General features: G+C 40.3%; 1 protein-coding gene across 1 annotated transcript in view; it reads right to left on the reverse strand.

Annotated features, from left to right (window-relative positions):
* Positions 1 to 19,728, reverse strand: part of DNAI1 (dynein axonemal intermediate chain 1) — a 130,627-nt gene extending 110,899 nt beyond the window's left edge. Inside the window, exons 1-9 of the mRNA XM_058824480.1 lie at positions 19,669 to 19,728; positions 13,165 to 13,221; positions 11,245 to 11,334; positions 10,294 to 10,374; positions 8,433 to 8,559; positions 6,262 to 6,362; positions 5,279 to 5,470; positions 3,507 to 3,566; positions 1,218 to 1,352 (exon numbers count right to left, since the gene is read on the reverse strand). Coding sequence (XP_058680463.1) covers positions 1,218 to 1,352; positions 3,507 to 3,566; positions 5,279 to 5,470; positions 6,262 to 6,362; positions 8,433 to 8,559; positions 10,294 to 10,374; positions 11,245 to 11,334; positions 13,165 to 13,221; positions 19,669 to 19,728 — 903 coding nt within the window. The remainder of the gene's footprint in view (positions 1 to 1,217; positions 1,353 to 3,506; positions 3,567 to 5,278; positions 5,471 to 6,261; positions 6,363 to 8,432; positions 8,560 to 10,293; positions 10,375 to 11,244; positions 11,335 to 13,164; positions 13,222 to 19,668) is intronic.
* Between the last annotated feature and the right edge of the window lie 6,022 nt (positions 19,729 to 25,750).

Genomic DNA, 25,750 nt, shown 5'->3' on the forward strand with positions numbered 1-25,750 from the left:
AACCAGCTAAATCCTCTGCAGTTGTATTGGCCATATGGTAGGAAAGAGCTAAAGCCAGTTTCAGGAGTCAGCTCTTATTAAACACCCACCCCCACACATACACACACACACACACACACACACAGACAGACACAGACACACACAAACACACACATCCATCCATCTATCTATCTATCTATCTATCTATCTATCTATCTATCTATCTATCTATCTATCTATCTATCTATCTATCATTATATATATATGTCTACACCTATTCTAGGAGGAAGTTACGAACTGATTTCCATGATTCTGTATTATAATTCTCAGAGCATCTTGCTCCAGTCATTAAAGACATTATTTCAGTTTGCATTCTAAATTGTTTACCTTAGACTGGGGAAGAAAGAACCAGCCAGTTAAACCATAATAGAAACTTCCTGAACCCTTTGAAAACATTTTGGAACATGAAGAAGATCTCTCAGGGTTGCTATATTGCCCTATATATTGTACAGTCAGTGTCTGAAGTGGGATCATATTTTTAAGATGGGGATACTGTCACTTTGATAGAATGAACAGTCGTTCCCACAAGGCACTCCTAGGTTACTCCTGAATCTGGATTAGGAGTCAGTATCACACTCACAGCAAGTTCACAGCATCAGGTCAGGGCATGGCATGTGTTAGGACACCTGATATTCTGAGAAGCATGCCACTTAGGTATCTATAATTAGAAAATGCATAAATTGTAATTCAATAAAATCATTAAAAATTAAAATTAAAAAATAGTGAGAAGTGTTTTACTACAGTGCTGTATTTTGAAATAATCATAAATTTCAGTGCCTTTCAGATTGAAACATTGTATGTAAAACCATCCTCCCTTATAACTCTTTGAAAAATCACAGGGTGTTTCTACCTATTTCATTCTTTTATCTCTCACATAATAATCAAAAATGTGAAACAAACACAGCGCACATAAGCCAAGAGCTATATATCTCACTTGGAAATCTGGCTTGAAACTTAGATTATGCAAAATCAAAATCCTGTTTTATACAGCACAACAGAAATCCTGTTTTGGGAATTCAATTTCTAGCAAAAATTAACTTTTGCATTTCCTAAAGGTGTTTTTTTTCTACTAAGACAACAAGCTACACTGCCAACATGATTTACTTTGACCTGACTTGCTCTACAGATGCATCCACCAGGACTTTGAACAACCTTTCCTCCCACATTGTGAAACATACCGGTATCTCCACAATGGATAACTTTCTTCCAGTTTTCTGATCATCCTTCTTTACTGCCACAGGTTTTGCTTTTTCTTTCTCTTTTGCCTTTTCCATTCTGTCAAGTTCCTCCATATAGGAATCATAGATAAACCACTGAGAGACAGACAGAGGCAGGATTTATCAAGAGCTGATCATATTCCTTAGAACAGCCAACTACACCATCACAAAAAATATTATAGTCATCACAACAGTTCAACTGTTCCCGGAATTAGCTGAACATCTGTCTTCTTCACAAAAAGTGAAGACTGAAGGTCTAGGATTTTTCAAGAATGATGGAGCATGTCTTATTTTAACAACATTACAGCATTCTTAACAATTTCTTTCCTCCAACACTCTACTTGCTTATTTGATTCTGTCTGTACCTTTATTTTTGCAGGACTTTGTGTTTGGCTAATTTACCAGTATTTAACAGGAAACATGCATTAAACATTTGCTTTATGACATTTCTCATGTGGTGTTGGAAAATTAAATTGTAGAAGCTTAACACAATTTAAATTTGGACTCCAACTCTGCAGCATATGATCAAATGGAAACTGAGAGCAGTTTAACATCTTCTGCTCTGCCACATGCCACACATGTCTTACTTGAGTAGATCCAAAAGTAACTTCTCTTCAGAATTATTCATTAGTATTGAAATTCTAGTATTGTATCTGAGGCCAGTACATTTCATTCAGGACAAAACAAAAGGCAATCTGACACATTAGCTTAGGATAGGGAGTATGATTCAAATATAGACTATAGACTAGAACATTGAAATAAAGGTAGCAGAACTCTTTGGTAAAAAAAACAAAACCAAAAAACAAACAAATAACTGTATTATGTTGTAAATTTGCAGAAATAAGATGGAAAGATGTTCCAAACATCAGGGAAAGCACAAATAAGATGAGACAAGTATGAGAAGGAGTAGAACAGAAAAATTTGGAATAGGAGATTGTGAACATAAGGAAGAACATAAAGGAAAAAGAGCTGAGGGGGAAAAAGTGTTTATACAAAAACACTATTTTAGACCCACTGAAAATTTCAACAATATAAAAAGAAATCAAAGGAAAACCTTTCCTCTTAGCTTTCAAACATTTAATGCAAAATCTTAGTCAGGGGCTAATTATCTTAAAGATCTCCATTCTAAGTCTCAGGGCATCTCACTGTAAGGAAAAAAATGGAAGAAAACTCCAGCTGGAGGGAAGGAAGATCTTAAGCCAATTACTCTGTAATTTCAGGTTTAGGAATAGAATAGATTACAGTTTTTAACCTGACAGAGATACTTCCACTCCCCTTCCTATCATTTTCCTATACCAGCATTTTTTAAATTGCTGCCATTATGTTACACTGTCTTCTCCCGTTCCTCTACTCACTGGTACCCAAATGGTATTTTCAATACCAGTTTGATACACTACTTTGAAACTATGTTTATACCTTTGACAAACACAATTACATTTTACAAATATCTGAGAATTAATCAGCAAAACTGGCTGATTCCCTTTCCACTGAAAGATGTAACATATTTCTTGGGTGAAATTTCATCCAAAATAGTTCATTTTACATTTTTAAGGGATGCAGAAAAAGCTACAGAGCCTTTCACCATGAATAGATAGGCACATTTCTGCTACACAAAGCAGAGTTAAGTCTCTTGCAACAGTTCCTTTTGCTGTAGTTCTCACTTGGTTCAGCTTCAGGCTTTAGAAACCTGCTTTTGCATACTGCTAAACTTAGTCAGAGTAAAAACCCAAGCGCTGTATATGCCAAATTCCTAACAATACTCCAAGAGAGAACTACGTCCCTAGAGGAGCCAGTACCCTGCAGGCTGCAGCCCACCTCTTGCTGAATCCAAAACTATCCTCACCCCATGGTTTCCCCATTCCCACTGCCTTAAGACTCTGTAAAGCAGACAGGTCAGGGTGGCTGGCAAAAAATAAACCAGTGAAAAGCATCTAAACTGAGACACTTAACCTTAGAAATACAAACCATGAGCAAGTTCACCCATTAAGGCAGAAGAGAGAGTCATACTAGTTTGCTGTCAGAGTCAAATAGGAGACCAAAGCCACAGTAAAGGAATTCATTCCACTGCAAGGAATGTAAACACAATAATTCGGTTTTAACTTTCTCACACCTCAATTTCCAAAATGTAGTCTAAAATAACTTTAAAGATAAAAAGGAGGTAGATATAGATAGATATAGATATAGATATAGATATAGATATAGATATAGATATAGATATAGATATAGATATAGATATAGGTATAAATTTACCTGGTTAACATTTTCTGAGAAAGTTCCAAAAGGTAAAGGGTCAGTTTGCAATCCTTTTTCCTGAAAAAAGAAAAAGCTCAAAGAAGCATAATCTCAGCATTGAAGCACCCTGCAGTACCACAGTCTAGTTGTGGAAACAGTCTGCATGAATAACTTGATATCCAAATGACTCCTAAGGCAATGTACAACACTGTTGGTGATTGTGCAACTATAAAAAGATTTTGTTGTGGGCCAAAAGAATGTTCACAAGACCTTCTGATTTTTTCCCACATACTTCAAATATTTCAGCAGTTAATTTTGAAGGAATTCATATGGGTTTTTTTCACCTCTGTTATTTGAAATGTTCTGGTTACCAATTCTGGTATCAGTTATGACATCCTACCAAATTTGAAAAGTTTTGTCCTATATATTAAAAAGCCAGTTGGATACAACAATCAGAACAAAAGAATTGAATGGAGTCAATTCATCTGATGCTACTGAAATAATATTTTTACCATCCTTACATCAACATTCTGAAATAAATTAATATATTTCTATGAAACATTCCCTTAAAAGAACAGCATCTTTCAAAAAACTGTTGTGTCAGAAAAATTTTAGGAAGCTGCCTGTGGCATTTTACTGACCTCTGAAATGAAGACATCTCAGAGGTGGAAACTGCATATCCACTACAGCATAGAAATATTATGCAGCTATTTAAGGTCTGTATTCTGCTTTCAAAGGCAGAATCCTACAGAGACACACAAGCTTCTTCCAATAAAATCATTGGGAAGAAAGAATATTCAGATCTGGGAACAAAGTAATAAGAAATTCCACACCTTCCAGTGGGATTTTTGAAAGATGCAGAATCTAAGCTCAAACTTCATAGCAAGCACCCCACTGCTGGACAAACTGTCCTGAGATCAGTCTCCAGCAGCACAGTAACTCATATATCTCTCTGAGCCCTTCATATGTAAAGACATTTAACCCTCGGTGTAATGGCTGTAAGACAACAGACAGGCTCTTTGGGGAAATACACATTCCAATTGTAGCAAGGAAAACAAAATAATCTTATCTCTGAAACTTGTATACCTGGTGTAGGAAACTCCTTTTTGAACACTCTGTCAGGAGCCAACATCACCAGGATTGCTCAGTCAGAAGGCCCCATGAAAACATGTTCACAGGGTATGGATGTAGGTTCAGCAAAAAGCTTAGGGAAGGAACATAAGGGTTTGGGTCTGTACTTATTGGAAAGTGCATGCAAAGTGGGAGGGAGATGTACCATGTACAAGAAGTACAGATTTATCACACTTACATAAGTTTGTTACTCTAGTACCCATGTTAATACAAGCCCAAACATATTTGTCCTTTTAATATATGGAGATTATATCTTATCTATTATATCTCTGCTCCATTAATAAGAATTGAAGTACAAAACCATAAAAGTACACAGTGACAAAGAGAAATTGCTTTCACACATTCCAAGTACTCAGCTGCTACCCTAACATTGCTCCATACATTTTCAGATGAGAAAACAGACTTGAAAAATAGAACCAAGTAGAGGCTTAAGGTTTTACAGAAGCCTCAAAACTTTTTGTAGACTGTCCAAGAGTTCATGAGGCAAGAAATTTTCTGTCACCATTGTCTTTACAACAATTGTTTTACAACAGTACAACCACTATACCTTTTCCCCTAATAGTATCGATAGATCACAGGATATGATACAAACACAGGTGATCTACATGCCCCCGCCAAAGGAAAGATCCTCCAAGTCACTGAAGGAAACAGCAACATACCCGCAGAGGATAGTGGAATGTAGTTGAACCTCTCTCAATGAAGTTGAACTGGTTTTTAAGCTTCCTTTCTGGCACTTTTTCAGGATGAGGCTCTTCCTCTGCTGCCTCAGCTGTTTCAGCTTCATGTTCCCCTTCTCCCCCTCCTTCTCCCTCTCCTTCTCCTTCTCCCTCTCCCTCTCCTTCTTCTTCAGCCTGCAAGAAAAAACAGCAGTGACTTCACCCTGAGAGAATCAGTTATCTCTTTCCTTCTTCTCAGACTGCTGGCTTCTGCTGCCTAGTGAAGGGGGCTGTAACTGAAGAATAAAGATTTAAGATGCAAATTAGGAGACTTCCAGCACTCAGATCAATGAGATTCTGAAATTATATCTGAACGGGAATATATACATTCAAGGACTGAAATTATTTTAAAACCTGACATAAGAGAGATACCTGATGCGGAGAGATAATATAGCACAGCTGCCTTTGGTAAAATGGACTCAGGGACACCAAGATTTTGTTAGAGTCCCATTACCCTGTGTCTTCATTTCCTTGTTAGACAATGAGTTTCACCTGAAATTCTGAGAATGTGGGTTCTGGCACCGTGTGGATAAGAACAGACATTCACAGGCTACTCCTTTCCTATCAGCCTTTAAATCAAGCCACCACTTCATTCAGTTATGTCTTAATCATCTCTTCAGTTTTTTGTTTTTCACCAACGGATATACTGTCCAGGAAGATTCTAAATCCCAGCAGATTATACTTTATTTTGATATAATATCTGGATAAAGACAGATCTGGTATGATCTCCTTGTTCACCTTCTATATCTGAAAAATGGCAGCAGGACCACAGCTGCCCAGGAGAACCTGGAGGTTCTCACCTACAGTACAGACATCTCAGACATAAAATAATCAATCACAGAAGCAAACCCATTTTATAGTAATGTAATTTAAAAGCTAATACTAAAAATAAAATGGACAGCTCTTAGCTGGCTATAGAGAATTACCTCAGCTTCTTCTGTGGGTTCTTCATCTTTAGTCTCTGCCTCTTCAGTTGGCTCAGCAGCAGCCTCCACAGGAGCCTCTTCATCCTCAGCAGGAGTCTCTTCTGATGACAGAAAGGATACATGACTGAGACCAGAATAATAGGACATCTTATCCAATAATCTACAGATCCTCTATCTTCTGGAGCATAGATGTACATATGTACCCTTTCCTAATGCTGCATCACTAGATGTGGGATCTCAGCACCTCAGGATGGAGGTGCAGAGAGGCCGAGACCACCCTTGGGGGGCTCGGGAGTCCTGGAATGTTGCCAGAAGTGTGTGGTGGCAGGATTTTGATCCTACACAGGAGACGAGACCTGTATGAGGACTGGGAGGAATTCACTGGGTGAATGGTGAAGGGATAAGTTAGTTAAAGTGTAAAACACAGGGTTTAGGATTTTGGTACAGGGGGGTCTAAAGAAGTAAGATGGAGGAATTGGGGTGTGTCCTGTTCTTCTTCTTCTTCTTCTTGGCCTCCATCTTCTGTGGTGGTGGTGGCACTTTGGGATTGGTTATTACTAAAAGCGCACCGGTTAATAAGGGTAGAAGGTATTGGGGAGAAATTATAAATATTGTACACGTAACTTAGGGTATAAAGATAAGTGACCGCCCGGGGGCTTCGGGAGTGTGCCCATGGCTGACTTGCTGTGCAGACCTCTGTCGGGCTGAAAGAAAATCTTTTAGATAAACAATTAATAAACACCAAGACCGAGACAAGATCAGAAGTCTCTCCTCGTCCTTTGAAGCGCCGGGCTCTTCAAGGCCATCCCTGGGCCTTTCCAGGCCACCTAAACAGCACAGAAAACCTTACAAGTGGCGTCCCTGAGATATCTCCGGACATAAATCAGCCGGGAGAAAAACATGAAAACCTTACAACTAGACAACACAGTAACAAATCCCCACTTTGGAGAACAATTGTTTGCTCAAAGTCACAAAAGGTCACAAGGGTATTTCTAGAATTCATTTGCAGTACTTCTCAATTAACTGAAATAAAAAAAGTAAATGTTTTAACTCAGAGCAAATTTCTGTAACCCTTTTGATCTGAGTAACTCTGTTTCTGGGTATCGCTTCAGCTCCAGACCTTTCTATCCTCCAGAATTTTCTGCAGTTTGTACAACTACTAAGAATGTTTTCAAGGCACACAGAAGTTATAACATGGTTGTTCTTATTTATATGGATAAAAATTAATATACGAGTTTTGTTTGACAATGATGGATGTCTGCATTCCAATCATAGCCTTGACTGTGTAGCCATGCTAGCATAGAGCCACTTGAAACTAATTGGTTTGGAATCTGTGAAAAGCACTGCCAAAAATCCATGATTTCCTGGCATTGAAGATCCCATTAAACACTTTGCCCTACTTCAAATCATCATACATAGTTTGTTAAGTGTAAAATAAAGGAGGCACTGACCCTCAGAAGCTCCAAGCAAAAACTATTCTCAGGAGTTTACCCAGTGTTATCATTGTGCCTGCAGTTACCACTTTGACAGAACACTCATTGTGACAGAAATTCTCCCTTCACAAACAGCAGAAATACAATTAAATCACTAGCCAGTACATCATTCCCTGCTGAAAATTCAAACCTAGAATCTTTACTAACAACAGAGCTTTCAGTATCTGGTTAATGCATCTTTTTGTCCGAACACTTAAGAGTGTTGATAGTAGCTCAGATCAAAGGTCCAAGTAGTTCAGGGTTTTGTATCTCACATTGTCTGAAAGTATATGTCTTAGTAAGAATTCAAGAATTGGTCATGCATGTGATAGTTCCCTGAAAAATCACCCAGATTCCAAACATTTCTGCTTTGATACTTTAAATCATGTCTGAAACTTTCAAAATAGGCTAGGTAGTTTAGACATGTATGTCCAGCTAGAGGTAGTGAAAGATGTTTAAAAGACACTAAATAACTTGGAAAATTCCAGTGTTAGCATTCAAATAAAAAACACACACTATTTTCTAGACTGCAGCAAACACCTGGCTGATTATTTTTCTAATTTTGATTGCCAACAGGCAGGCAAGCCCAAGCAGGAGCAGTTTAATTCTGTGGTAATGCAGCATGATCATTCCATCGTGTTGAATAAGAGGAACTAGTGCCTCTTTGAAAATTATTGTAGTATCAGACAATAAAGCTACCTGCTTCAGTGGATGATCTGATACTCTGGCGTCTGCCTTCATCTGAATCTTTGTGTATCAAATATCCATTCAATGTGAAGTGAACGGCTGTATGATCCATATCATCCACCAGCTTGTATGCTCGTTCCTACAAAAGTAAAACCCAACAAAACCACAGAATCATAGAATCCTGGAATGGTTTAGGCTGGAAGGGATCTTAAAGAACATCTTGTTGAAACCTCCCTGCCTTAGGCAAGGACACCTTCCCCTAGCCCAGGCTGCTTAAAGCCCCATCCCACTTATGGTTGCAGAATCCATAATTTTTCTGGGCAACCTGTTCCAGTGCCTCATTACCTTCACAGTAAAGAACAGCTTAATCTGTATAATTTAGTTTTTAGCTGCACCTAAAAGCAAACAGAAGCCACCAAAGAACACAGATGCTTCAATAGCCCGCTTACTTTGATTTGCTTACTATGTCAATCACAGCATATCATTGAGCTCACTTCAGTCATTGTGGAGAATTTGAAGATATGGATTACTGATCACCTATCTATATACCATAAATAAGGAAAGCTTCAGCTCCAAATGGAAGAGAAGGACTTTTGTTTTTATTCCACAAGACTGTTTTCCTTTCTCTGGAATCTTGCGATGGTTGGTCAAACAAGTACAGTAGCACAGAGGTGAAACAGATGTGGGAATATTTTGCTTGGTTTTCTCTTCTCTTGGGTGTTGGTTTTGATAGGGATAATATTTTTTACAGTAGCTACTGTATTTTGGGGCTCTATTTTGGATTTGTACTGAAAACAGTGCTGATAACATAGGGATGTTTTAGTTATTGCTCAGCAGCACTTGCACAGTTCTGTTCACCACCCCAACTCATCACTAACTCACCCATCTGACTCCAAGGATATGCCATACCATATGGAATGCTTAGCATATAAATCTGGGGGAAAAAGAATGCTGGAGGGAAGAATAAGAATAAGGGGAGGGGATGTTTGGAATGATGGTGTGTATCTTACCAAGTAACCATTAAGTGACATGGAACCCTGCTTTCCTAGGGATTGCTGAACATCTGCCTCAAGTGGTGAACTAATTCCTTGTTTAGTTTGTACAGCTTTTGTTTTCCCTATTAAACTGTCTCCAACTCAACCCATGAGTTTTCTCACTTCTACTCCTCTGATTCTCTTCTCTGTCCTACCATGGGAGACTGAGTGAATGGTGGGATTTAGTGGCCAGCTGGGATTAAACCATGACACCTCTCTAAATCTGGGAATAATTCAATGCCAGAGTTGGAGGAGCTGTCTCCATGCCCTTTCATTCAGGGCAAGGCCATCACCCACCCTCCCTATTGTGTTGGTGGCTGTATATGGTAGTGGCAGAAGGCTGCTAGAGGGTATAACAGTGTGTGCCCTGCACATATAAAAGTGAAGGTGTGACTCTTGGATATTTTCTGGCTGTCTGTTGTTCACTCCTACTCATCATGAATAAAGCTGGACATTGATTTCACAAAACAAATTTTTTAGCTCTCCTGCAATTCAGTCTACAAGTGTGGATACTGAGACATAATTCTTACAGACTGAGAAAAACTTTACCTTTTGCCCTTTAACCACCAAAGAATGGGAAAAGTAACTACATGAGATTAGGTGCAATTTTTACCTTCACTGACAGATCTTGTACCATAATTATGATATCCTACTTATAAATAAATGAATCAGTGCTTTTAGATTTTACCCTCTACAAAACCCTTTAAGAACCATTGGCAGTAAATATGTGATAAGATGTAGCTGCATTAAAAGAAAATTTACCTGGTTATAAACCAAAGGAAAACACAAAACCAATTAATTGTGAAAAATTCCAGTTTTATACATCATGTCACACTTACTTTAAAGTTGAATCTGATAATATCCTGGGGAACATGGGGATTATCAGCTGTCAAGGTACGTATAATTTCCTGTTTTAATTCCTTTGGAATGGAAACAAAATAGTACTGTGAATAAAACTTCACTACTAATACAATGTACTGCAATAAAATCACCATGTTTATGCTCAGTTCACTACAGATACCACATATCTGAGCCAGGGGACATCCTGGCTCAGAGTGGAATCCAGAACAGTCATCCTGCTTCCGATTACAGTATTTCAATGGGCTTTCTTGATTTTAACTCTTATCTAAGATATGGAATCACTTGAAAAATGCTAACTGCATTCTATAGGGTGAGACAGACAATGCGTGTCTTTAAAATTTACACTGTCCAAAAATAAACAATAAGCTCAGTAGCAGTACTTTTAGGATTGACCACTGTGAACAAAAAAAAAATATTGCTAACTATATTTAGTGCCTGAGTTGGAGGACATGCATAAACCTTCCCCGTCACAGTGATAGTTTAAGGACAGGGAACAATGCTAGAGTTCTATGAGGCAGTGCGCAGAGAGAAACAACTGCAGTTGGAAGGGTGACCAATTGCAATGCTACTGAACCAACAGAAGAAATAGCAATAAAATTGTAGGACACTTCCCTGTCCTGTGTATTGCACACAGGCACCTGAAAGCTCAGTGCTGGCTCTGAGTCCTCCTTAACTGAGCAAAGCCCCATCCCCATTTTTGCTTTTGGATTATCTCCAGGCAGTTACAGTGCTTTAAACCCAGAACTGGTTTTCATAGCACATTTTCCCTGTTTTTTTGTTGAAGCCATTTCGTATGTTACTGCAGACACTGTACTTCAGCAAGTACTGGAGTTTCACTCTTGCATAATTTCCTCCAAAACTGATGGGTAGGCTTCTGCTTATGGAGTTTCACACACACCTCATGACAAGAGAGGCATTGCTTTACTCACAGCTTCAGTCAGCTCCAGCTGATCCGGGGATCTGACTGCAGCCCTTGCTGTCGACCCGTCCTCTCCCGCTTCAGGAAAGTCATCTTCATCCTAGAACAGGAATGACAAGCTCAGAAATGCAACAAGACTGACAGTTTTGCTTCTTGCCAAAGCAGCACTTCTTGAGGCACAGAGCAAAGAGATAAAAACAACATTCTCCCACCTATCTTTGCTTTGAGCAGAGCAGAAGAACACAAATGGCAGGCCAAAATTTGAGATTTTCGTATGGCTACACTTGCCAGCAGGAGTTCAGTGAGTTGGAGGAGCTGCACTCTGAAGATAATTCCTGCCCTGGCACAAAACTGGATTAACTCCAATAACAAAACTCAAGTGATTCCACTTCAATCTCAGTTTAAAAGTCGGCAATTCTGTTTCCCTTGCCACAGAATACCCAAGGGTATTATAGGACTTAAGGACTATTCAAGGGCACAAGCCAAGAACCTGCCAGTACTCCTGGCTTGTTATTCTATAGGCTACTCTTAGAATTTAGTTTGAAATACAAAGCTGCAGGGATGTGGCTCCTGGAGGAATGTTAACCAATTTCTTGCAAAGGCCAGCATGTCTCCATTCTCCAAACAACGGGCTGCTACTCTCCCTGGTATAGCACTGGGCTCATGTCAGGATATAAGGTCATTAAAAAGAAAATGAATCACTGCAGGAATGAATTTCAATTAATTGTCCTTACAGAAAAAACTGTCAGAACACAAAACTGCTGATTAAAGTGCTTAACTGCTCCAGGCAAAATTTCTCCCTCAGTTCAAATTGTGTAATGAGTTGATTTAAAATAAATCAATCATTCTTGTAAATACAGCTCTTTCAGGCCTGCTGACTTTACAGCCATACAAAGCTGAGGATGAGTCCAAGGTGTAAGTACAGCTTACGGCTGAAGCTATAGAGGCTGGACCCAGCAACGCTTTGCTACCTGCAGAGTACCACAAAGGTAAAAAGCACAACGCTGGGTAAAAATGTGCATTGGCTGAAAGTAACTGAGAATTTTGCATATTTCAAGAGCCCAGGGAAATTCACAGGCTGCAGCCTTATTTCTCTCCCCAAGGGAGCTGAAATGAGGCAAGCTGTAAGGAAGGTCAGGCGCTCTGATGCACGAGGGACGATGGCTGCAGAACAGTTGTTTGTGATTTAATGCTCCCCACATGAACACCTGCTTGTAGGACATTTATCACATACTATTTGATGCCAGTTAGTTCAGTGGCCGTTTTCCCAAGTGAATCAGATAAGCAGTATTATGGTTTTAACATTTTTATTTATGATTTTAATTTTAAAAGTAAATAACTTTCCATTTTTAAATGGCGAAAAGAGGAACATTCAGTGAGACTGATTTGTCCCAAGAAAGTGAAAAGCTGTTTAGCAATATGTCTATTTAAAGGTATGTAGACTGTTCTTCCATCCCTGTCATGGATCCTCCATCCTTCCCAGTGGAGCTAAGTAAGAGGAAGGTAGATGAAATCAAGGTATTCAAATAATTTATTTGCCCAATAGTAAAAAAATTATCATGAGTTATTATCAGCTAATACTTCTTTGATAAGTGAATATGGGCTATACTTTGAATTTTCTAAACTGAGCAGGCAGATTTTTCACAGTCTAAGTCAGCTAGTATTTTGGAATTCACATCCCAAATATCTTAATTTAATCTTTTCATATTGCATTTTACCCAAATTGTGCCTTTGTTCCAGGTGATACTTTTTGGCTTAACTTGCTGGTATATTTCGCTTCTCAGTGGAAACCTACAGCAACCTCTTACTGCTAAATCAAATTATATTTTAACAACTTTATAAAAAAACACCTCATTGTTCAGACTATATCTTCTTTACATCTCATAGCTGAAAAAAGAAAAAAACATTTTTTGAGACTTGAGAATCTTACCTTTTTTTTACTTTTACCAGCTTTTCCTGCCTTTCCTCCTGAAGGTCCACCTTGGCCCTAAAGTGAGAACACATCCAATGTAAACTTCCAGAGCACTTTCTTTCTGGATTTAACAAAATCAGAATAGAAGTTGGATGCTTGCTCCAATGGTATGTTTTAAAAGCTGAGTATGCCAGCAGCGTGCGTATAAATCATTTGAAGGAAAAACAGTCACTTTTACAACACAAGACAGTGATTTTTCAGCATGAAAAAATGCCAGGCTCTGTCCTAGTACAACACTACCAGTCTATCCTAGTCTGTGATACACTCCAAATGTCATACACACATTTTAGTGCCTTGGTCAAACACACTAAAAGGCTGCCCCTGTTTTAAGAGCTTACATGGCACAGGGAGCCCAAAGACAATAGATCTACACCCATAAAGTCATGAGCACTGAGAAAACATGGAAAACACTGATGAATAGTTGGGAAACAAACCATTGTCAACCCCCCTGCACACATGATAGCACAGAAAAATTATTTTGACAGGCTTTAAGGAAAACAATTAAACAATTGTTTATAGGGTGCCTTACAGAGGGAGACTACCCTAGAGTCAAGGAATAACAGAAGGGCACCACTGACCAAGATTCGTGAAAATTTAACAGAAAGTAGGAGAGGAAATGAAGAGGATCCTTTTGAGGAGATGCTGAGGGACAGACAGGACCATGAATCCTGAAGGAAGAGAGAGACCTGGTAAATCGAGCAAAGGAAACAACATTAGAAACCTTGGCAAGAACAGTTTCAGGTAGGATCACAAATAATATTTGATGGTATGGATGAAAAAAGCAGAGGAGTTAGAAAAAAAAAGTGTTTGACTTTGTGACAGAAAAGAAGGGGATACTAGACAAGAGGGAAGGAAAACGAAGGGGTGGGAGAGCAAGCTCCCAAGGGCTGATTGATTTTCTTCAAAAGAACATTAGAGTGTGCCTTTCAGCTCAGATCAAAGGTCCACCTAGCCAAGTATCTCTCACCAACACTTCAAAGAAGTGTGTCTGTTCTATTCTCTCCAGGATGACCTCTTAGCTTGCCACAGGGACTTGAACCAGAAATGCTGTCCTTTTTATTCCATATCAGTGAATCTTTTTCTCCACAAATTTATTCTGTGATTTTGGAATCCATGCACATTTTTAGCATGCACAGCTTCCACAGCAAGGACTCCCACAGTACAACTACATGGTAATGCAAAGAACCACTGCTTACTTTTTAAGTCTGCCATTTGTTTCTCTCACCTGGTTTTCCACCTTCTTCTTCTGGAAAGCCCCACTTTATCACAACATCTATTCTTCCTCTTGTCTTCCATTTGTCTTAAGAACACTTTCAGGAACACAAGCCTCCACAGAGATTCGTACATGCCCCTCATGATTCCTCCTCATTATGAAAACTAAATATTCATTTCCACCACCTACTTTCTAGGTATTAAACAATTAAGCAGCCAGAAAGACTTTGACCCAGAATCCCAAAGCATTGCTCATCAAGCCCCATTTCTTGTTAAGTCTTGACAATAAGAACTCAGAAAAGAAATATTTTCAGAGGAGAACAAAGTTCCACAAAAATGTGAGACAGTGTCTCTGTGTTATTTCTCTTTGTACAAGCTAAGACACATAAAACTGCTGTTACTAAAGAGGCACTAGGGATTATCTTTATTCCAGAAGATACATATTAAAAGCCATGAAAAATGAACAGAATGACACATTTCTATGCTTAGAAAATATGCCTCACTTCAAAATACAAATTTTTGTGATGCAGGTGGAGAAGATAAAAGTTATAACATTTCCCTTATAGTCCCACCATGGGCAGATTGCAGAGCAGAGGCTAAGAGGTCCTGTGTCACAACCACTACTGAGATGACTGGATCATGCAGCTGGCCTGTCTCCCACATGTGATTGCTTGGCAATGGGCAAAAAAGGGCTCTCCCTAACAAGGACCTTGTTATGTGTGAATTGATGTGACTTAAACAGATTTTCAGAGCAGAATTTTATTCTGATCCAAATCAAAATCAGATTCCTAATTTTAAACATGAAACTAAGTCTACTTACTATTATCCTTTGTAAGTGGGTCTACAAAAGCATTTATCCATTAGCAAAGGCATTGCCAAGGCGATCTGAGGATAATTGGTTTTAGCAGTTGCACAGATTTCAATTAACATAACACAAAGAGTCACCTGTGAATAAATACCTGCAACAGTATTAAAATATAAAAGTGAGACTAAAGAAAAGCTACAGCTATGAGTGCATGAAAAATTTTTCAAATTAACCAGGGACCAGTGGCTAGTTGGCTCTATTTCCCTTGTCTTTGTACACAACTATCATGGTTTTACAACTGGAATTTAATGATGCAGTACAGGCCTGGTATGATAGAGAGACCCTGAGGAGACTCAGGATATGGCACAGAGGAGTACAGGCAGGGCAGGATAAGACATGGAGCACATACTTGGCATCATAGATCCCACAGCTATAAGCATGTAACCACTGGCCAGTTAGAGAATTGCAGGTCTGCAAACAGGGGAACTGAAGAAAATCTGCTTTAGATGTAGCAAAGGAGGAAAAAAAATAGTATATAGCACACTGAAAAAGCACCACATGCAGTAATATCAGGTGTAATGTGGAGCACCAGACCAGTGGAAAAAGGGAAATATATTAGGTATCATATAAAAGAAACTGCAGGTAAAGAAGAAACTATCAAAATGGACATCTCAATCCTCCCCAAAGAAGGTCTCCAGTTGCTGACAACTTATCATAACATCCCCACCAACACCACCAGCAATGGCAAAATCAAACTTTAGGAATCAGAGCACTGGAAAAGCAAATACAAGAAAAGAGGTAGAAACTGGGAAGCTTTTTATTTTTCTCAACATCTTCAACTGCAGTATCACAATTAATGATTTTTTTTTTTCGCACAGAAGTATTTCTTATTTTCTTTAATGAATACCTCTGGACAGACAATAATGTTTAGACTAAAATTTCTGTCCCACTGACAGGAAATTTTTAGTTTTATAAGTTACAGCTTCTCTTTGCCCATAAACAAGATTTTGAGTGCAACAAAGTTTACAAACTACTGCAAAATACAGAACCAGTCTCTGAAAGTCTTAGCTTTGACCCTATGCATGTTTTTAACCTTTATCAAAGGATGGCTGTTCTTTATGACTGGGAGAGGGTATTCAAGGAAGAGGTTTCATTGCATCTGTCAGTGAGATACACCAGCCTTCTCCATGCTTCTCCTTCTTTCCTACCAGGCTCTACTTGCTGACTGTGACAGTTTGCTTTGGGGCTCCCTGGAACTAAGCCAAGAAATTCCCTACAGCAGGGAGCAAGCACATGACTGACAGGACATAAAATTATTATGTCTGGTATTTTGAACTGAAGAAACTCCAACCACTCCATCCAACCTGAACAGTTATGCTTTAGAACTACTTTGTTATGACACAGATCCTTGGTCAAATGCTGCACTATACGGACATAGCCTATGCCAAAGACATGATAAATCTGAAATGGTAGGATGGGAGCCAGCAGACAGAGATCAGCGTGGGTCTGGGGCTTTCTTCTCTGTGTGCTCCACAAACGTAGGACAGCCATACCTGGAGCTGTCTAAGGAGTTGGTCCTTAGCTTATTCTGGGGTTGTTCAGCAAAACTCTTGTCTCCTGCCCAGATAAAACATCCCTCACAATGTAGAGGCCTACTTAAACAACAACAAAAGTTGAATGACTTTTTTGTTGGATATTCTGGACTCTCGCAAGTGAAGGTAGAGACTCTAGCTCCACTTGACTCAGTACTCTATTGAAGTCAGCATGAAAAGCAAAGACATACTTTGTTCTGCAAGCATCATTCCTGCTACTGCCACCTATGCTGCAGAAGGTGCATCCCAAAGTATCTCAGACTTTTGGAACCCAGCTGGAAGGTGGCACAAAGATAAAAAAATAAGATGAGGAAAGATGGGTTCCGAGTATTTTGGCAATATTAGCAGTATGTGAAAGTCATCAAAACTAGTAGATCTGTTTAAAACTATAACAAGAAGCAAGCTGGGGAGCAAATATAAATCAGTCAAAAATACAAAATCTTTTACTGTTTCCTAATGCAGACAATAGCACAGAAAATATTGCTGTGCTGCTTGATGAAAAGGGCAGTCCTGACATTCCTTTTTATTGGTGTATCTGTGCTTTGCTCTTTTGCTGGCTTTTTTTGCAAGCTCCTGCTCTCTGTAAATCTTTCCAAAGCCAGAACACTTTCTTTTTTAATACCTTTTCTTAAAAGTTCTCTCTGCCACATTAGCTGTAAACAGTCCTTAATATCACCTAGGTAGTTTGTGTCCTGTCACCATGGCTTCCCCATTTTTCTTTTTACTGTAACAATGCATTACTCATAAACTATGATTAAAAATGTAATCCTTTTGCTCTGACAGATACCTAAATATATCACACAGCGTTCATACAATAGGGAAGAATTCACAACCACATCTGCAATACAAATAAAAGACAAATTATAACTGTGAATCAACATAATGATGGTATATTCAATATTCACTAGTAAGATGCTTACTTGCCTTCATATGCATGTTTAAAATTCAACCACATTTTTGTGTCTCACATTAGCTATAGGGGAAAAAAAGTTAACTATTATTAACATCTCAAAGAGAAGCATTCAGAACTTAGAAAATGCGAGAATTAAGGTTGCCGGGGAAACATTAAATTCATTCCATTGGGCACAGGCATTATGATACACAGCTTAATTCCATAGTCCCACACTTTGTTTTTTTGTAGGTTTCCTGCCTCACTTCAGTCCTCCCAGGTCATGTTGCTATAGATTATTGGTTCATATTGTTCAGCATCTAGAGTGGTGGTGGTGGTGGGGGGGGGGGGTTGTAATCCAAAGCCTAAATCAGACATCCAACAAGGAACTAATCAATCCAAATAGTTACATTTTATCAAATTCTAGATAAACTAAAGATGGTTTTGCTACAGGAAAAAAAAATCAACTGTCTTCCTAAATCTTCCTAATAAATGTGCTGCTATTCCTGCCTTTAATAATAATATTAATTAATGAGAAGAAGAGTGTGAATAATCATGAGGAATTTATATTAGGGAAAAAAGAGCAGACATAGTTGCTAGGGAACTAAAGAACAGGCAGGAGGCATTGAGGAGTTTCTCACCTCCGGGTCACTATCGTGACTCTGACCACTCCAGGAGATGCTCAAGTGCTCCAGAGAAAAATGCCAGAGTCAGAATTAATGGAGGCTAGTAATGTTTACTCTGATGACTATCTTACATTAAATAAATTAACAGATTGCCACACTTCCAACAGCAAAAAGATATTAGAAGCCTGCGACAGTCACCATACTTTGATAAAGGCTGCAGAAGACCCAAGTTACTGTTTCTTTCTGGATCTTTCTTCCAGGGTGTGTATGATATCAGCATATAGGAATTCTTCCCTGGGCCAGATGTCTACTATGCTACAAGACAAATTGACTATAGACTACAGCAAAGACACCATAATTCAATAGGATAATAAAAATGAAAAGAGGAAACCGATAATAAGCGATGTTTTAAATGCTATTTAATATTCCTTTCCCTTCTCACAGTTCCCTCGATCACAGAGGAGCCACCAAGAGGTACAAATAGATGCAAAATTAAGTCCTTCAGCAGGGAGTCTTTCTGCTGCTCAGCTATTCAACAAGAACTTCCAATTGTATTTTGGGTAGGATGTCTGGATAATATATATTTAATTTTTCTGTAGTCATAAAATAGGAAAACAAAAATGAGAAGAAACTACTGGTGACTTTCTAAAGACCATTGCTGTAAATGAGAAAGAAGTTTGAAAAGAAAGCCCTACCAGGCTGGCATTTCATAAGAGGTATCATATTTCTGCATCCTAAAAGAAAAAGACAGTGAGGGGAACCATCAAAGACTTGCAATGTTTAATAGAAGTTTTGCCCTCAACTCCCTAGTAATATTACCAGATTATCCTGCAACGAAGAAAATAAAAAAATCGCACTCAACCATACATTCAGGTCTTGTTCTGGTTTACTGTAACTACATTTTTTTCACATTGCTCTCCTTTTTGCTGGTGACATGACAGTCACTAATTGCTGATCTGAGAATCATTAACTGAATTAATATAAAAGAGACAGGACTACCAGTACCTATTGCTATTCTTGACTGAATATTAAAAGCTCTGAAGTTTTTTCAAGTCTGTTTGCTTCTGAACTGCTTTCCCTGAGCCTTGCTTTTCAACTATTTTATCATTTGCTGCATAAATCCTCTGACTTGTCAGTGGCAATTCCAGTGGTAACTAAATCATCCTGGTGACCTAGGAAGCACAGATTTACTCTCAAGAGCCAGTGTTCATTTAAAACCAGATTGAATCCTGAATTGGTGAGCACAGAAATCCTCCTGGAAAAACATGTCTATTCCTCAGGTTCAGCCCCAAGGCCAGCACTGTCTATCCAAACAGGAGATGCAATGATTGTTCCCACGTGTGCTGCACTGCCATCCAGGATAAGGGTTGTCACTGCAGCCTTTGCTGACTGGTACATATCGCCGAACAGGGTCTCTGTACAATCACAAACAGGACAGGACTGCTAGGAACACATCTTGAGCTGTTTTGGTTTTCAGCATCAGTTTCATTTCATGGTTATGACAATGGGAAGATGCCATCAGCTCAGGCAGCAGACTGAGACATCCCAGGCAGTGGACCAAGAAATTAATGTTACAACTTTAAAAGTTTTTTGACCAATCACACAAAGCAAAAGCACATTGACAGTAGTTCTATCCACCCACCATAAGCACACCTACCTTTCGTTAAAACAATGCTTGCTTATTTTGGAATACAATACCTACTTGCAAGCCTTAAAACATAATGCACAGAGCTCCATTATTAAGCTTAGAACTTCCTAATATCTCACTAGATATATTTTTCTGAAGCTTAGGGAGTTATTCTAGTCAAGCATTAATACACAGACCATTGTTCTATTTGTCCTTACTTTTCTACTTCTTACATAACTTTTCTGCTGACCTATCTTATGGCTACTGCTTATCTCTAATCACAGCTCTGCTGTCTCTGAGGCCTGCCTTCTGCAGCTTTCCCAAAACCCTCTGATTTTAAGGATTCCCACAGTACATCTTTCTCCCAAACTGCCCCTTTCAGACTAGATCTTATAAAGCGTCACTGTATGGTGAGGAGCCAGACACCACTATTCAGTGACTCCTTGAGAAATGTAAAATTTCCACCTTAAAGCATAAGGGTGGACAAGTAGACCTGGATTCACAGATCTAGCCTAAAATACCAAAGAACTCAGTAGCAGTGATGATGCATGTTGGTCACTCTGACAAGCTGAAGTTCAGTTCATATTAAGATAATTTTCCAAGAGCTGAAAATTGATTACATATTAATGAAATACTCATCAGGGCAAATGACAAACCTAGACTATATTTTTAAAATATAATTAAAGAGACATTCCTGCAGCCTTTTTGCTCCTCATGCTAGCTGTCACCATAATACAATCAGGCTACAAGGCTGAGCAATCACAGAATGCTCCTGTTTAGTACATCTTCCTGAGCAGCGACAGTAATTTCCACTTCCTCTACAGCACAGCACAGAGATTAACTAGAACTGTGGGGAAAATGTAATGTACTTGTAAGGTAGTAATGCACTTGTTGGATTCTAAAAGAAAGAGGTAGAGACATTATGAGAACTAAGCCTGGCACTTCTGTACAACAATTTTGTAAGTTTCCTGCTAGCTTTTTATTCCTGTTTTGAATATTAACAAACTCCATAGTAAACCACCAGTTGGCACAAGGAGCAAGAAATCACAGCATGGAAACAAAGTCACTTGAAGCCTGCCCTGTAGCAGATATTTATTTGCACACACTAGGGATGCCAATTTAAGAGCTATTTGCCAATACATTCTCTAATGCTTTCTGAGCAACGCTAAATGGAATGTTTGCTTTATACTCCATGGATATGTTAATGCATGTGTAAGAACAAGTAAGCACCTTTAAAAGCCTTCTCAGGGGAATAAAAAAATAGAAAATAAGAAAATACTAAAAAAGTAAACTGTGTCTCATTGTTTTCTGTATTTGGGGAAGAGGTCAATTTGTTTCTTTTGTGACTTGCTGAACAGCAAAGAAGCTGTTTCAATGTCAGTGGGTGCAAGACCACAAGGGTAAAAAGAAATGCCTCTCTGTCCTAATTCAGACCCCTTCTTAGCACTGCTTAAGTGATCTGTTCCAGCAGTGGGGTTAACCCTAACTAGTAAGATTGAACATTCTGGTTTTGTATTTTAAATACTAAATGCACGGAAGATCTGCTAAGGAGCCAAAACAAGATCTTGCTTCTCCTTGAGGTGGGTGCAGCCACTGAGGTACACACTAGCCCAGGGTGTTAACACAGCTCCTTGAGCTACATAGGAAAAGCACAGAAATCTGAAACAAACACTTCCAACCTGTCAAACATTCAAAACAACAATCTCAAAATCACTGGCCACTTTCTCTCCTCACCCAGGACCCCACACAGGACTGACATAAGACCAACAGAGTGCTGTTCCCTGCCCTAACACTTTTGGCTTGCCCATGCACATGCCACACATCTCTGCTGTTAACACCACACTTCTGAGTGTCCTGCTTGCCATGCTCAAGACCTCATTTTTCATGAAAGCTGAGAATCTGATGCACTCATTCCCTTCAGTCTGATGCAGGAAAGTTGGCCTATGCTTTTCCATAATTCCACATCCCTACAAAAATTGTTGAGCTCAATTGTGCATAACGTATTTCAGAGATGAAAGGAATGGTGTTATTGAAGTACAGAACATACATAGGTGTTATTTCCAAAGCTGCGTTGGAAGCACAAAGATCCAGACATACAGCACTATTTTAAGACTTTGAACATTGAAACAGTAAAGTTTCTTATTAATGTACAGAAATATATGAAAGCCTACAGGCATTTATAAATAAGGCTTGGTCAAGTCAAGTAATTCATCTAGAACACCACAGACTTGAATTCTTATGATCAGCCCAACTTTGACATATTTTCAGCCATCAGGGGGCTGGAGTCTGAGCTGGAGGCAGAAATCATCTGGATAAAGAAAAAAAGGAGTGAAACAAAGCAAGAAACTGATGTTAGAGGAGAATGCAGATACAAGACAGGCACAGAAGAAGAGCAGACAACCCCCACATAAGGAGGAGAAAAAACAAAACAAGAATTTATCACTGAGCATGTGAAGAACGTGGAGTCATGAAAGCAGAGGAGGAGCTGGAAGTGATATATGGTAAAAGGGAACAGGTGAACAGGTAAGTATCCCAGCTTTTGAGAACAATGTCAAGAAAAAAATTTTCAAAGTGAAAGCAGTCAGCAGTGAAAAACATAATAAAGAATAAAGCAATATACAGAAAAAAAAAAAAAAAAAAAAAAGAAAAAAAAGCACAGGGAGAGGGGGAAAGAGCATAATACTACAGAATAATTCTTGTCAAGAGTTGGAATCTAAACCTTGACCCACCAATTAGTTTTACAGTAGCCAGTATGGCCAAGTAGATATCAAACATCAGGCCCTCAAGCACAAAGGCATTCACTCCCCACACTCCCAAAGCCACTGAGATGTCATCTGTACTCTGAGTCAGGGAACATGAGGGAAAATTGTGTAGTTGAATACCTCTGGACTCAGAGGTAGTTCCACTGAGTAATTCCTCCACTGCAAGAATATTCTAGCAGATAAAAGGATGTGAAACAGCAATCAGATTTAACAAGCTCAAGGCAAATATAGGAAATGTAATACAGGACAAGTTACAATTATTGCCTTTTAGGTTATTGTGATGAAAATTATGTGAAAAGTCAAACATCCTCAGTGTTTAAACAGCTTATGATGTTTCAAGAGCTTTAAAATAAAAGGAATGCCTTTACAGCACATTAAGTTTTTCAAACATGCCAATCGAAGCCTCTCCATTTCAGAGTATTGAGATAATGGCTACTGAAAATGATTGAAAATATTTATGTGGAAATTCTGAAAATAAAAGAAACTGAAATTCAGAGCAAGAATTTAATCCCCAGTTTAGTTCACATCATTATTAATGGGTTTTTTACAATTTTAGCATAAATAGTTTTATTGTCTAGGACTGAATGTGGGTTTTGATTCTGAGTTTGTGCCCTTTGAAAACTTTATAAAGCCATTTGTATCTTGATACTTATTAGTACTTACTAGGGGACTAAGAATGTCAGAATGATCCTCTCACTCTTGCTTACATGCCTGCTAACCCTCCTCCCATCAAGCCTAACATCAAGTGTGTTAGGATTGATCTAAAAATGTTAACAAAAGGGTTTTATCAGCCAGGCCACCATCCACTTTTAAATTAAACCCTTTGATAATCCAGTAGCAGACAAGACCCAGGAATTACTCAAATTAACCTGAGATTTTTATCCTAAAATCCTCCTAAAAGAGGATGCATGCAGACATGCCTACACAGAGCCCAAAGGATTACAGTGAGGTCTCACAGACAGGGACCCCACAGCAGTCTAGGTTTATGGCCAGGAAGGGTAGCAAATGACCCCCTTTCATTGCTGAAGCTGAGCAAAGACCAAATAGCAAAGCAAAAGGAAAGAGACAAAACTCACAGCTGGGTATAATTAAAATAATTTTTAAAATTTTTGCAAGAAAAAGGATTTTGTCTGCTCAGTGTCTCTGGGAGATCCGCAGGCAGGCTGGAGACACCTTGAGTGCATTATGCCCTGCCTTGGAAGGGGTGCTGGATACTGGAAGTGTGATGAAATGGCCTGACAGTGTCTGAAGACTTTGTAGTCTCACAGGGCTGAACAGGATGGTGACAGAGTGAGGGGTGCTGCAGCTTTGGGACAGGCTGGTTTGAAGAGCTGTGTAATGCCACAGAACTCTCAGGGCGTCACAGGCAGCTGAAGGGACAGCACGACACAGCATGACACAATATGATGTAGCCAGGACTTGACAAGGCCAAGAGGGGCTGTGCTGACTCCAGTGCCACAGCTCTGTGGGGCAACCTAAGCTGTCACTTCAACCCCTCAGCTCTGCTTAGTAGCACCTGGGTGTATTGGCAGATTGTGAGGTGACCGTGAGCCCACAGTGTGCCCCTGCTGCCAGTGATATCCTGTGGTGCATCAGGTGGCCAGCAGGTCAAGGGAGGTGACCCTGCCCCTCTGCTCAGCCCTCGTGAGGGCACATCGGGAGTGCTCTGTCCCCTTCTGGGCTCCTCAGCACAAGGAAAACAAGGAGCTGCCGGAGAGGATCCCGCAGAGGCCACAAGGATGATTTGGGGTCTGAAACATCTCTTTTACAAGGAGATACTGCATGTCCATATGCACTGCTGGCCCTGTTCAGTCTGGAGAAGACTGAGAGGGGATTTTATTAATGCGTCTAAATATATCAAAGGTGGGTGACAAGGGGATGGTGCCAGACTCTTTTCAGTGGTGCCCAGTGACACCTTGTCCAGTGACAGGACAAGGAGCAGTGTCCATAAACTAAAACACAAGAAGCTCCACCTCAACCTGAGGAAGAACTTCTTTACGCTGAGGGTGGCAGAGCAGCTGCGCAGGGAGCTCCTGGGGTCTCCTCTCTGGAGACATCCAAGCCCCACCTGGATGTGTTCCTGTGTCACCTGCTCCAGGTGGCCCTGCCTTGGCAGGGGAGGTGGGCTGGGTGATCTCCGGGGGTCCCTTCCAGCCCTGATGGTTCTGTGAACGCGGAGGAAAAGATATGTGCTGCACGCAGTGACGTCACGGGTGGCGGTTTGGGGAACGGTGACGTCACCATTGGTGTCACACCACGGACACCGCTCAGAGGAGGGACCGAGGGCAACAGGGTCACACCGGGGCTGGACAGCGACCTTCCCTCTGCTGGGCTGCCGCCTCCCACGAGGTGCCGCGGTGACGCCATGCGGGTGTGACGTCACGGCGCATGCGGTGACGCCACCACGGCGCTGCTGCCACCACAGGAGAGCGGCAAGCCCTTACCTGCCGGCGCTTGTCGGCCGCCTTGGGGGGCATGGCCGTTCCTCAGCGCAGCGGACGGCTCTCGCCGCAATCCCGCGACCGCCCGGCACGCCGGAAGTTGATGGCAGCAGCCATGGCAACGCGCCGGAAGTGGCGGATGGACCCGGCCATTCCCCAACTCCCCCCGCTCTCCCCTCGAGGGAGGAAATGGTACATCCCAGCTGCCGCTGCAAACAGAGCGCCCCGGCCCAGAGAGACTGACGGCAAGCCCCTCCCCTTAATGAATATTCGAATTGGGCGGAGCCATTGGAAATGAAACAGCTGGGCCTCGACCTGGTGACCGAGGTCCCTCCCGCTTTATGAATATTCAATTTGAGGGGCAGGCCTCGGGGAATGGAGTGACCGGGCACAAAACTGGTTGTAGTGGTCGCGCCCTCGTATGACTATTCAGAAGAAGGCGGGGACACAAGGAGACCACCGTTCGGTAGCCAATGACAGCGCTCCCGCCCTTCATGAATATTCATATATGGCGGGGCAGTGGAACCCCAGCATCCGGGCCCCGAGCGAGGGACAGTGGCTCCGCCCTTCATGAATATTCAGAAGGGGCG

This window comes from Ammospiza caudacuta, chromosome Z, assembly GCF_027887145.1.
Source record: "Ammospiza caudacuta isolate bAmmCau1 chromosome Z, bAmmCau1.pri, whole genome shotgun sequence".
NCBI classification, from domain to species: domain Eukaryota; kingdom Metazoa; phylum Chordata; class Aves; order Passeriformes; family Passerellidae; genus Ammospiza; species Ammospiza caudacuta.